We start from the raw sequence: 14,102 nt of genomic DNA, 5'->3' as shown, positions 1-14,102 counted from the left end.
AGCATCAAAATTTAGATAACAAGTCAATCTAAGTGTCTTAGATGCTCTCTCCATATCTACAATAATGGGGTTTGGGGTTGTCCCATGCGTCACGACAAATAACGTTTTATACGTCGGAGAAAATCGAAAGAAAACCTCTGACAATCAAATCAATCACCATAAGTATTCAGAAAACTAGAAACCTTTAAAACATAACTTGAGAATATTTCAAATGGATCATGAGCTTAAACATATGGCCATTTTTGGGCCAACATCATTCAGTAATTCTCTGGGCCTTTTATGTCCTTAATTACACTATTCATAATTAATTCTATTGTAATTTGAATTAATTATCCTTAAAATGAGTATTTTGGTTTGAGATTTTTATTTTTTCTGACAACCATACTCTTTTGGCAAAAATTTGCGTAAGACAGTCTCACGGATCGTATTCGTGAGATGGATCTCTTATTTGGGTCATCCATGAAAAAATATTACTTTTTATGCTAAGAGTATTACTTTTTATTGTGAATATCGGTAGAGTTGACTCATCTCACAGATAAAGATTCGTGAGACCGTCTCACAAGAGACATACTCAACTTTTTTTTGCTATTAAAAAAATGCAAGAAAAAGTGCTTCTGATAACCAACTCTAGATAAATTTTGTATTATTATTAATTTTGAAGATTATTCGTGTGCGTCTTTTTAATTGGGTATGCTATTTTAAAAAACTTGTATTTCAAATACTAAATTTAGTTTTTTTTAAAAAAAAATTATTATGATAGTTATTGTGTTAAAAACGAAAGAAGTCAAAATAAAAAGGGTTTTAAACTTAATATTCCGAATAACGGGAGAGAAGTTGAAAAGTAACAGCGCTGATGGAATAGTTGCAACAAATTCTTTTTCTAGGTGAGGAATCGATGTGGATTGGCTGTTCGCAAAATTCATCCCCTTCCCTCAAGCAAAATATATACATAGTCAACAATTATCCGTCAACAATCCATTAGTCAATTTGCAAAGAAATCCGATGTCTATGCTGAATCAACTTTTCAACAGGGGACTTCAGGGAGCAAGATGGTCAGTGATTAACAATTTTTGTGATTATCATTTGGTGGTTTTCTCTATGCTAATATTTCTGATTGTTAAAAAAAACTGGTAATTTAAGATTGAAATAGTTGGTACCTTGTTCAGAAAGAAGGGGTAAATAATACACTGATCTTCATCGGGTTCTTGGGTATTTTCTTTCTTTTTTAGTCGATTTTTTCTGGGTTTTTATTTTTCGTAATTGCCCATTGTTTTTAGTCATAATATGGTTAAAAATAGCAGCTTTCTGATTATACTATGACGTTTCTTCAATTCCACGATCTCAACAGGAAGTTTTTTTTTTTTTTTTTTTTTTTTTTTTGCTTTTGTGCCGGATATTTGTGTTTAAGAAAGAGGGTAGACTTTACTGTTATTCATGGGTTCAGAAAAGGTTTTTAGGTACTAAGATTTTGCAAGCATTTTTACTAATGGTGGGCTAAGATTTGTATTCAACGCAGAAACTCGTCACCGAGGAATCAATCACTTATAGATCTAAAGGTGGATACTTTGAAATTATGAGCCTCATTGCACAATCTGAGCAATCTATGTTGAAGTGATCATGCTGCGTCTTTGTGCGTGCAGAAATTGGAAACTTGTGCTGTATTATTTTAAAAGATCACGACCTTTCACGTTCTATATAGATTTTTATTGAATTGATGTTAATCGGTGGCTTTGTAGTAAAACATGCTTGACCTTGGCCATCTCACGCATCAAGTTGTTGCAAAACAAGCGAGAGGCACAGCTGAAGGCCATGAAAAAGGAGATTGCCCAATTTTTAGTGGCTGGCCAGGAATCAATTGCTCGAATCAGGGTACTGCGTTAATCTTGATTCAAGTTGACTATCTTTATATGTTGAAATTGTAGTTTCTGTTGTTTTAATTTTGTATCATTGACTTTCGTTTAGGTGGAGCACATCATACGCGAACAGAACACGTGGGAATCATACGAGATAATAGAGTTGTTCTGTGAATTTGTACTTGCTAGGGTACCTATTCTTGAAAGCCAGAGGTAAAACCCTTTTGTCACCACACTTTGATTTCATATCACATCCATTTTTTTTATCGAATGCTGAATCTTTTAGAATTTAAGAGCAAATCCTCTTGGATGCTGATTTTTTTAGAATTTATGAAATTTACTCTCTAGTTGGTATTTTTCTTGACTTGAATACAACTTTGTGCTAGATGCATCTTATCTAACTAATAACTTCTGGATGGATAATTCTTACAGAATGATCTTTGCTTGCTTTGCTTCCATATATCTGGTTAAATTTAGATATTTGAGTCGGACAAGCAAAACAGATGATGCCTTTAGACTTTAGAGTCTTTTTATTTATAATTTCAGATGGAGTTAAAAATGGACATTAATCTGTCCGGCCCGGGGTACTTAGAAATCGATTTAATCTGTATCATACATGGAATGGCTGGCAAGCTGGCATTTCTACAAGCCCACAACTGTGCTTTATTTCTTCACATTTGTATTTTTGCTAATTATATAGTGTACTCTATTTGATAGCAGTTGTCTATATGTTTAGAGTGAAAGAAACTGAAAAAGGATTTTATCGTTATGTTTATGAATTGTGAAAAGTTCGAAGAGTTGAGAGATTTTCTAAGTTCATTGTAAAAAATAGAGGTTAAATGATTAAATGGTTCTTTATATAACATTTACATCTTCGAGATTCCATAAATGGAGCTCTTATGAGGTACCGACTCTACTGGTATGGTGTCATTACTGTGAGCTTTTATTCATTATTTGTGATATAAAGTCTGTGCCGAATCTTTAGATTCACAATGGATGGGAGTGAGACAACAATGGCTTGGGTGAAATTATTTAAAAGAAATATTAAGCAATATTATTGGAAGGAACGGACAAACGTTTCTATGGACATACTTCAGTTTGTAAATAACCATTTATTCTGCATTAGTTAGTAACTCTTAGAATCTGAATCACGTTTTTGCTTAGTGCGTTCTTAAGTTTTCCAGAACCAGGACCCATACGCATCCCTAGGTAAAATAAAGGACAATTAGAATCTTCCTTCGTGTTTTGTTTAGTAATATCTTAAAATTATCTTTTTCGAACATCATAAGTAAGATCACAATATGCATTTGTGTTCAAATTTGTCTATGTATTTATGAACTTGAGCACATCGCATCGATACATTAATAATTTTCTGTAAATGATAAAAATCAAGCTCAATTACCAGAATGGAGGTGACATTTTTATATCAGTTGCCTCTGATTCTTGTTGATCCAAAGAAATTTTCCCTTGTCTCTATTTGTTTGTTACTCTGCTACTTGAAACAGGGACTGCCCAATTGAACTTCGGGAAGCAGTGGCAAGCATAATCTTTGCAGCTCCCAAATGTTCAGATTTGCCAGATCTATTGCATGTTCGTAATTTGTTTGCTGCAAAGTATGGAAAAGAATTCATAGCTGCTGCAACAGAGCTTCGCCCCGATACCAGCGTCAATCGTACAGTTAGTTTATTTCATCCTTTGTTATCAAGAAAAGCATTCACACTCAGGCATCTGATATGACTCAAAATTAAACTATATCCTGGAAATCAAACTGCTCTCTACCATTGAATTGTTTTACATGGATTCTGAATGCTGTGTATCCCCCTGTCTTTCAGATTATTGAAAAACTCACTGTGAGTGCTCCGCCACCACAAGTAAAACTCAGAGTTCTAAAGGAAATTGCGATAGAGCATAATGTTGATTGGGACTGGACTAATACTGAAGATGAATTCAGAAAGAAACACGAAGATCTTCTGGTATTTCTCTTGTTTCAAGATGTTAATCTATCCTTTTTCATTTCCATATCTTGTCCGAACCATTCTCTCGGTGTTGACAATGCATCGTGTACATTTTAGAACGGGCCGAAGCAAATATCTGTTCAAATTCCGAGGCCAGAAATTCAAGAAAGTTCGTCTAGCACAAAGCAATCTGTTAATTATCTAGATGGTAAAAATGGTGAAAAGCGACATTTGCAATCTCCAGTTTCTCGTAACAGCACCCCTTGTGCCGGTATATCCGAATCTTCAAGTGATCAGAGTTTAGAACCAAGTTCACATTCATCTGATGTGCTGCAACAGGCTTTCTCTGCTATTGCTGCTGCTGAACGTGCATCAGCTTCTGCTCGTGCTGCTGCCGAATTAGTAAATGCAAAATTTAGATCATTGAAACTAGTGGAACGAAAATCTTGAAGGGTTTTGGCTCAGAAAGTATGATGGTATGGAGTTCTGAACTGATGCTGCAGTAATGGGATGAAACCGAAAATCGGAAGATTAATTTGTACATGTATGGGAAAAATTGTTCTTGTTCACACTAATTATCTCTAATGTAGTTGGCGGTGTCGGGCATATTTAAAGTCTTTATAAAAGAGTTATGGAACCTTTTGTCAATGAAATATGAGTTTCACTGTGTTAAGTGCTAGATTCCATTCATATCTTCAAGACTTGAGATATATTTTCTTAACGGCTTTGTTCGGATAAAATGCGGACGATCGTGGAAGGACATCGTGTTTTGAAAGAATGATGATTATTTGAACCGTTCATAAGATTAGACAAGGAACTTGGGGAAGTAATTGGAGTTTATATATTTCACAAGGCAAGTAGGTGTGAAAATAATTAAGATTAGACATGGGACAAGGCACTCGTGAAGTTATCCCATGTATTTCGAAAATAAAAATAAAAATGAAAATACATAAAAAGTAAATAAATGGATGGATAAGTCATAAGATGGAGCTTACATCGAGGCTAACAGTCACCAAAATATGGTGCATACTGCGTATCCTTTGTCAAAATTTTTAATGAATAAAATATATATTTGCTATATAACATTTTATAGCCAAAATCATCTAATATGATAAATCCTCAAAAGAGAAAAATCCAAGAACAACTCATGCACCATCTAAATAGTCGAGCCTTTCGACGACTTATAATTTGTGACTCATAAATTGTATGACACAAAATCTTTAGTTTGGGACGAGATCTCAAGTTTAAAATTCAATTGCAATAAATCCATACTCTAGTAAAAAAAAATAGTAATGGAACCCAAAACAAAGACCCTCTCATTGACAACTCCAACTAAAACATGTTTGAGGACATCCGGACCCGAGATGGAAATAATACAGAATTTTTTAGTATATTAGGATTACCATACTGAATTTATCGAAATTTTCGATACAATAACGATATGAAATTTAAAAAATATCGGTACATATCGAAATTCTGATATAAAACGGTATATACTAATACTGATATCATACAGAAATCTCGATATACCGTAACATTTTTGTATAAGCGGTATAATAATTATATATATATATATATATATATTATATATATGGTATCTGTGATAAATATTTTTATTATTGTAGTAATAATAAAATTGGATTAAAACGTGCTAGAATTTAGACATATCACATATTTAAAAAACATGGGAAAAGGGTGAAAATAACTATGTTTTTTTTTTTAATCAACACCTCTCCACGGGACGGGACCAACCAGAGTATTAAAAAAAAAAAAAGAAAAAAAAAATCATGCATGACTCAAAAATTAAGAACATTCACCCAGTAATTCAGGCCAGCCATGGTAGAGAATATTTATCTTTTTAAAAAAAAAATTATCGAATAACAGATTTTGATTTTATTTTAATACTTCATTAAATGGTTTTAAAAGAAATTAAATGACACTATATCAGAATTCAGAATGTAATAAAACATCGAAAAGACAGGAGAGCCAGTTTCCCCCCCCCCAAAAACAACAGCAAAAAAAAAAGGTAAACGATATATAAAGGGTATTAGTGAAGACGTAGCTTGAGTACAAAGCGAGTTCAGAATGATTGGTGATGGGACAACCGCAATGCAGGGAACACATTGGGAACACAACAAGACTCCTGCCGGCTCTCTCATGCATACGACAATCCAAATTATTCTTCTTTCTCCGAGAAGGTATCGTTTGGTTTGTCAATTTTTCTTGGAATGCTCAACTTAATCTAATTGCCAGTTCATTATATATATATATATATATATATATATATATATAAACAAGAAAATTTTTTGTTGGAATATTCAACTTAATTCAATCGTTGGCTCATTAATTGAATTTGATTTTTTTTAAAAAAGTTTATATTTGGAAACCAAGGTCAATTTTTACGGGGTTCTATGCCTTAACATAATCAGATATATGCGTTAAAATATATTTGATTCACATAATTATTCTTTCTCATCTTTTTTTAAGTAGATGCCAAAGGTTAATTTTGGATTAAAAATTCCTATGTCAAAATAAAAGATGAGAGTCAATTAAAAAAAATAAAGTAAAAGATGAGAATGAATGTAATTTCGATATCAGCTAACTATTTTACTATCTAATTAAGTTGAGAACACTTTATTAATTAACTTCTATTTGATTTAGTGAAGTCTTATTCAAAACTACAATTATATAATCATTACATAATTTTTTCTATGAACTTTTTATTTTTTCTAAAATTCTTTTTAAATATCCATTCAATACTATATTTATCCGTATTTGGAAAAAGGTCAATTTTATTCATGATGTATTGGGGTGTGATTTTTGATATTTTTAGTCTTATATGTCTCTTTGAATAAAAAAAATAGTCATTTAATATGATCTTTTGATCAATTTTAGTCATTTCATTATAAAATAATGTAATTAAAAGATCAATATTATTGTTAATTTTGTTTATAAGTACGTAGTTAAAAAAAATTCTCGAGATATGCATGTATGTTTGAAATCATAATTTTTAAATTTTAACAATTATATTAGTCATTTAGTTACATGATTTTGACGAAAAAAACTAAAATTGATTTAAATAATACATAGTTACAAAGACTATAATTGATTCATCGAAACATACATGACTAAAAAGGGAAATTTTATTTTTATGGTCCAGTAACTTAATATTTTTTTTGTTTTGGTATAATAACTCTCGAATTTTTGGTCTTTGTACAATAAAAGTTCATCTACCACTAGAATGTTCAATTTTTGTAAAAACACTGATTAAGTGATGGTTAAAACACATTTTAGTTTCACAATTGTTGATCTTTACTGGTGATTCACAAAACTTGTAAAAAATTTGATGTGTTTGACTTTTTATATGTTAAGTTGATTCCAAATAAATTGACTTCCCTTCAAAATCAAGAAATTCATAAATTTTTGGCTATGTCACTTTTAGCCACCGTCGAATTAGTGTTTCGGGACGAAATTCGAAATTTCCATTGGAAAAAGGACCAAAATGGCTGAAATAAATTGACATATTTCTTCTATATTTTTAATCTTATTGTTATTTATATTTTCAAAATTTTAAATAATAATCACTTTTAATAAAAAAAAGTTATGGAAAAATTCATTAAATTAAAAATAATTAAAATTATCTATCATATTTAGATAAATATTTCAATTATATAAGTATAACTAAATCGAAATCATTTTATATATGGGTTGATGCGAAACTATTCACAGTGTATTTTTTGATTCCCTGCTTTTTGCTTCCGATGAAAGTCAGTTTGAACTACATATCATTTCATTACTAAGCCATATAGAGAAGTTCCAAAGTGAACTTTTTCTTTAGGCCCATTCGTAATAAAACCAAAAAAAAAAAAAAAAAAACACGAGCCAAACCTTGAGCTATTCAAATGACCCCAGAGAAATTGGCTTTCTTTTCGGTGAGCTGTGATAATAATATATAGAGAAAATCAAGAACTTGTCTTTTTTTGGAATCGGTCTACTAATTTTTCGATTTTCGGTATTGGTTCAATAACTTGTGAATTTTTGTTATACTGGTCCACTTACCACCAAAATGTTCAATTTCTGTCCGAAAATGCTAATTAGGCGATGACTAAAGCTGACGTGACAGAAATTGAAATTCCTATGGTAAATGGACGAAAATAGCCGATATTCAGAAGTTATTAACACCAAAAATTGAAAGTTGGTGGACCAAAACAAAAGGGAAAAAAGTTAATGGAGAAAAAAAAAACATTTTCTCTAATATATATGAACAGAGTTAGGGATTGATAATTAAAAAGACTAATTAGATATAGTTGTTAATGTGAGATTGCATTGGGATTTTTAAATTGTTCATTTGAGATAATATGCATTTCAGTCGAATTTTGTCCATCCAATTGAATTAGAAATTTGAAGTATCTTGGAATTCAAATTCGCGACCTAAGCTCGAAATCTACCACAACTACTATTGAAATTGTTCTCGCTTTAGGTCATGACTCATATGAATAGTCAAAATTCGGTTTTAATTCAATAAGTTGATATTTTGTTTCACTTCTGGTCCTTTTTCAATAGAGCACTAACATGGTTCGGACAGGATCAGCAACATATGACTAAAATAATTAAACATGGAAAAAAAACAAACTCAATGGACTAAATTTGACGACTTACAGAATCAAGAAACTAAAACAGACCAATTTACTATATACATTTCGTACTATTTCCTGATGTTATGTTATTTACGCGCCGTCATGAGAACATTTTGAAAGGTGATTCCCAGATAAACCAAAGGTTTCTAGGGAGATGAACTAATTATATGAGATGTTTAAGTCATTGTATAAACAATTACTGAAAGTACTAGGATGAATAGAAACACTCAATAAATGGGACATGAGTACAATAACCCCACGAAATTACCTAGGCCCCTACACAGGCAGCATGCTTTGTCGGAATGACAACAATTTTGAGCTCATAAGGTTATTTTCACAAACATAATTATAAAGTTGCACATATAGCCCAAGTGAGAGATTGTTGGATCAATTTATTTATATGAGCTTATATGTGAATAATTATGTATTGTGGGTTGTCTATTAAGTTAAGCCCAAAATAAAGTGATCAATTAATGTTTCGGGTTATTGGGCTTTAATGTATCTAATGGGCTGTGGGCCTTTAATGTGTAGAGACATTAGTGTAATTTCTGTTTTTATGATGGGCTAAAACAGAAATATCAGAAGATATTGATAAACATTATCTATAAATATGGGTCATGGTCCCCAGATCTCGCGTTATTACTTTCACTTATTCTCTCCCCCATTAAGAAAATAGTTCTGAAGAGAAACTAAAGGATTCTCTCAAGAAAAGAGCGCGTAGATCTGGAAGATCAAGGCACGTTTTAAAGAATTCAGGATTATGGCTTCAGGTACGCTTCCGCTTAAGATTTCAGTCAAATTCTTGATGATTTATCATGATGGATTCTGCGGTTTATGGGTTTTCCCCAACATGCTCTTCCTAACATGAATTTGATCATGACTGCACTGTCATATGTATATGATAAAGCCTTTGTCTTCACTGCCCTTAGTGTATATAATCCCATTTCTGTCCTCCAAAATTAAGTGGCAAGGGTTAATTTGATGCCATATTTATAAGATGCCTATTTGGAAGCCATTCCTAGCTTGGAGGTAACTGTTACCAATTCTAGCTTCTTATGAAAAGTCGGAGATGGGATAAGAAGAACGGACGTCTTGTAAATGTTGACTTTTAGTTAAAACTATTTTTTTTCCACTTTATTGAAAATATATATGTATTTGTGAATATATGCATGCACGTGTGTTTATACTATTTCAACATTATATAATTGAAAGCATGATAATTCCATCTATCAACTAAGTTTTGCACCAGTCATTCATCACGACAATCCTATTGCCTCCATAACTAAAATTTCGACGACCATCGATCCCGAAAAAGCCTTGTCTGCGCCATAACAATCACAAAGATCATAGTGCATCATATTCACGGGATCCGATGTTTTACGTTGTGCCGTAATCAATAGATGTACTTTATAAATGTTTATACAACTCAAATATTTTTGGATTATATGATAATTTAAATTTTATGTTTTGATTAACATGATGCAGCCACAAATGACTTTGTAAGTAGATGTCAATATTTGAACAGTGTCAAGTCACCAACTCTCAATGATATATTTTTTTTTAACGAAATTACTTCGTTAAAAAGATGTGTAAAAAAACAAATACAGAGAAACAATCAACCAAACGTTGATTGCCCTAAACTAAACTACAACATTACACACTACTAAATGAAAACATCAATCGAATTTGGAGTACAACGTAAAACAAAGATCTCAATGATATTACATACATTTGGGGCGCAACATGATCCTCCAGGCCAAGTTTTCTCCTGATGAAGAAGTGGTAACTAAGTTTTGCAAGATTTTGTGTGTATGGACATATATTTTGGTATCATGAGTCTACTATGTAGCTAGCTCCAGGGCAATAAAACTAGCCTACTGTACGCCGAGCCAAGAGATTAAGGCAACGTCCCTCTCACTCTTCTCTCTCAATCCCAAACCAAATGACACTACACTGCACTATAATACCATGCATCTGCACACCAAGCCTCTCTTTTACTCTGTCCTTTTTAAAGTCACGAGACCCTCTGCCTCTTTATTTCATGTTCATTCAATTTTCTAGAGAGATATGTATCAGAGAGAGAGAGAGAGAGAGGTATTAAAATGAAATTGTTCCCAGTGTATTTGGCAGAAAGAAACTGAGAGAGAACTTTCAAACCCTTCTTTTTCTTCACCCATCACTCAACTCTAGCCCTCTAAATTTCAGTCCCAAACTGAAAGTCTTGTAATTTACCAAGCTTAAGTTGAATCCCGTCTGCAAGAAAGTCCAGAATTATTGATCACTCCGAATAAATTTTGATCTTTTGGCATCTGTCTTTCTCTGGGACGTTCCATTATGTAGGCCTCACCCCACCAAAACCTTAATTAGCTAAACTCCTCCCCGAACAACTGCATCTTATCTTCTCTTCTAAATGTTTTCTAGCTTGCTTTTGATTTGAATTTTTACTGGTCCCTAGCTAACCTTCTGTCTTTCTGTTTTTTGTTTTTCCAGGAGATCAGAGGGAAATCCATTAGATCTTAATAACTTACCGGAAGATTACGGCAAACAGACCTCTGAAGATAGCTCTTCATCTGCTGGTACATGGCTTTGTCTTCTAGTATTGTTTTATTGGATGCGGGTTCTTGAATTCTATGAAAAAGAGAAAATAAAGAAAAAACAACCACCACCATTTTTTATCTCGATCCCAACATGAAATCAATAACTTTTGCTAGATCAATAAGATTTTCTTGTTTGTTTTCATGCAAAAAGATAACCCATTTTTTCTTGGCAATGGGAGTGTGAGATCGAAACCCTATAAAGTTAAAAAAACATTGACAAGACAAGAAGTAAAAAAGAAAATAATTATGGTTAATGAATTAGATGAAATTAGGGTTGAAGTATAGGCATAAGATGGGTCTCATCAAAGTTGCTTTAAATGGCATAGTTGCAGGAGGAGGCTACAGGAAAAAGAAAAACGGCGCTAAGGAAGCAAAAGATGAGTGTGGGAAGGTGTATGAATGCAGGTTTTGTTCCCTTAAGTTCTGCAAATCTCAAGCTCTTGGGGGACACATGAACCGCCACCGCCAAGGCAAACTCTTCTTTTTCATTTTCATCATATTATTTTATTTAATTATATATGCATACAACTGCATGTTTTCTTTGCAAACATGAATTTTAGCAAAGTTCGTTATACTGTGAAATTATGCTCCCACGTTTTCTTCTTCTTTTTTTTTCTTTTTGTATTGGGCAATGGTATTATATTCCTAGTTTATTGAAGCACTGTCTTTGTCAATCTTTTCTTCTCACATTATTGAATGAATAAATAAATATTTATGTACTGGAATGATACGCAAGTCCAACTCGAAAATTTCGTCAATCAGTCATGTACTCTTTGGGTAATTTATTACATGAAATTGGAAAAGTTTCTTTCAAGTGATCCCTAGCTACCATTATCGTAATGACTCTTGGTTGAGATTTTTATTAATAAACCCTTTTTTTACTGCATTGGAGAGGGGATATTATAGCTAGCTGCAGGGATTGAACCCGAATCTTGATTAAAAATGATCGTTTATTAATAATGATCAATTTTTGCTTATGGTTTATTATTTTTCCAGAAAGGGAGACAGAAACATTGAACAAGGCTCGTCAACTGGTTTTCAGTAATGATTTAGCCCCAACTACCCATCACTTAGGCTATGTTTCAAGGTATATATATTTTTAATGTCCAACCAGCTATGTCGCTGAATTATAATTTAGGTACTTGAAATAAAATAACGTTCTTTCATTGCATTTATATTTTTGTTGGTAATTTTATATATATAGCAATGGGCAAGCAATGCAACATGGAGGATACCATCATCAACCAACCAACATGTCCGATTCATCCTTGCCTTTCAGATCCATATACCCTACAAGATTGTTTCCCGCATCCTCACCACTCATACCACCGCCACCACCTATGTACACTTCTCCTCAGCGTCTGCTGCCGTTCCCTTCCAGGCCACCGATAAACGAGTACTATGTAGGGCATGTGCTCTCGAATTCGACATTCGGAGCAGCCCAAAATGAAGGCAACTACACCTGCATCGGAGCACCGGTGGGGCATGGCGGAGGTGTTAGAGACATGACACTGCAGAATCAAGAAGAGAGATTGAACTGGGGCCGGAGATAAGAAAGGGACAAGATTGGAGCAATTGGAAGATTTGACGATCAATCAGTTTCAAGAAGGATTCTACGTATATTTGTTTCTTAATGTTTTGTTTGTGTTGTTTCTTTGGTGAGTGAGAGTGGGAAGTGTTTTAATGTTGGTGTTGACGAGGCACACTCACTGAAAGAGAAATATATGATCCAAGCAAACTTACAAATTCAATGCGGATGTAAAAAGAGACAAGTTTTGTTTTTTCCGAAATGTGGATGATGCCATTCACATTGGAATCATTCAATGCTAATAGATGGAGCCATTTCCTTCTTTTATCGTTACTGTCATTTATATTTCTTATTTTATATATATATGTTCACGGGGGCTATTAGTATGGATACTTTGGCAAAAACTTGTGTGAGATGGTCTCACAGGTCGTATTTTGTGAGACGGATCTCTTATTTGTGTTATTCATGAAAAAATATTACTTTTTGATGCTAAGAGTATTACTTTTTATTGTGAATATCGGTACGATTGACCCGTTTCACATATAAAGATTCGTGAGACCGTCTCACAAGAGACCTACTCTAAACTAATTTGTCAAAGTTATATTTTTTTTAAACACATAAAAATAAATTATTTGTGTACATTAAAAAAAAGATCAGTTAATCCTTGCAACTAAAATAATCAAGAAGTGTAGCATAAAAGTAATCATCGAAATTTTAGTGAATTAATATCAGATAAGTAATTTTATCAAGAAATAAATTGTTTTGAAAATATTAAGTATATTTTGATAGATGTTATTATAAAATGCATATATGTTTAAATTCATTCATTTATTTTAATATAATTATTTTATTTATCATATAGAAAAGTGATAAACCTTTTACTGTTTATGTAAATATCAGATAAACATATGATTCATAACTTTCTTGCTAAAACTTAGTTGCTTAAAACAATTCAATCCAGAGTTATTTGGAAACAACTGCGAAATCCTTAATTATATTGATGTGGTTTGGAGTTTGGGTGTGAAAAAACAATATAATGAATTTTTTGATAAACAAAAATATTACTTAGAATTTTCTAATATAAAAGTAATTTCAAAGAACTAAGTCGTATCATTCAAAATATGTGGAACTTTTAATGTATTACATAATATTTTGTACTAAAACTTGACTCACATTTTATCAGCTAGCTATTAAGGTTTTTGAACACCATCACTAATTGCTGACCCATAGCAAAAGATACTTCATATATCGTTATTGCCTGATGAAAATGATTAATATAAATTATTTGCATACAGTACTAATTATAAGCTTTTCTAGAGAGATTTGCAAGAATGGGTTTGGTGAATTTTCTTTTAAAAAAAACTAGATCTGCTAGTGTTCTTTAAAAAAATTGACTAGTTTGTTCTCGGAAGTGACTTACTTTTTTCCTTGCTTGCCTTGATCCCTCGGGATGGAATATCTACAATTTTCCTCGGTTCAATACACGACGTCCTTTTGTTAATTAACACTTCGTCTTGTATAGTATTTAGTTA

The 14,102-nt window shown here is 32.4% G+C and overlaps 2 protein-coding genes across 4 annotated transcripts; both read left to right on the top strand.

Moving 5' to 3' along the window:
- Window positions 1-808: 808 nt before the first annotated feature.
- On the top strand, window positions 809-4,481 carry LOC142555340 (uncharacterized). Of its 2 annotated transcripts, XM_075666167.1 has the most exons (7): window positions 809-1,052; window positions 1,517-1,630; window positions 1,737-1,869; window positions 1,963-2,066; window positions 3,359-3,530; window positions 3,686-3,826; window positions 3,926-4,481. In XM_075666167.1, the coding sequence occupies exons 3-7, from the start codon at window positions 1,810-1,812 to the stop codon at window positions 4,256-4,258; spliced, it is 810 nt and encodes a 269-aa protein (XP_075522282.1). In that variant the 5' UTR covers window positions 809-1,052; window positions 1,517-1,630; window positions 1,737-1,809; the 3' UTR covers window positions 4,259-4,481. The 2 variants fall into 2 exon arrangements, with proteins under 2 accessions (XP_075522282.1, XP_075522281.1); XM_075666166.1 differs by lacking the exon at window positions 1,517-1,630.
- A 5,959-nt stretch (window positions 4,482-10,440) lies between these two features.
- Window positions 10,441-12,883, top strand: LOC142556587 (zinc finger protein JAGGED-like). 2 transcript variants are annotated; one of them, XM_075668053.1, is made up of 5 exons: window positions 10,441-10,781; window positions 10,936-11,021; window positions 11,375-11,512; window positions 12,039-12,129; window positions 12,247-12,883. In XM_075668053.1, coding segments are annotated over exons 1-5 (666 nt in total). In that variant the 5' UTR covers window positions 10,441-10,779; the 3' UTR covers window positions 12,596-12,883. The 2 variants fall into 2 exon arrangements, with proteins under 2 accessions (XP_075524168.1, XP_075524167.1); XM_075668052.1 differs by having other exon boundaries at window positions 10,442-10,781; window positions 11,369-11,512.
- The last annotated feature ends 1,219 nt before the right edge of the window (window positions 12,884-14,102 follow it).

Source organism: Primulina tabacum, chromosome 9 (genome assembly GCF_025594145.1).
Source record: "Primulina tabacum isolate GXHZ01 chromosome 9, ASM2559414v2, whole genome shotgun sequence".
NCBI lineage: Eukaryota > Viridiplantae > Streptophyta > Magnoliopsida > Lamiales > Gesneriaceae > Primulina > Primulina tabacum.
This window is presented reverse-complemented; position numbering and strand designations above follow the sequence as displayed.

Bases quoted from the DNA above. Each gene is read 5' to 3' on its own strand.
- LOC142556587 (XM_075668052.1), top strand. The intron at 11,513-12,038 runs GCAAACTCTTCT...TTATTTTTCCAG, and splicing joins CATGAACCGCCACCGCCAAG to AAAGGGAGACAGAAACATTG. The intron at 12,130-12,246 runs GTATATATATTT...TTATATATATAG, and splicing joins CACTTAGGCTATGTTTCAAG to CAATGGGCAAGCAATGCAAC.
- LOC142555340 (XM_075666166.1), top strand. From the start codon at position 1,003: ATGTCTATGCTGAATCAACTTTTCAACAGGGGACTTCAGGGAGCAAGA. The intron at 1,053-1,736 runs GTCAGTGATTAA...GTGGCTTTGTAG, and splicing joins GGACTTCAGGGAGCAAGATG to TAAAACATGCTTGACCTTGG. The intron at 1,870-1,962 runs GTACTGCGTTAA...ACTTTCGTTTAG, and splicing joins AATCAATTGCTCGAATCAGG to GTGGAGCACATCATACGCGA.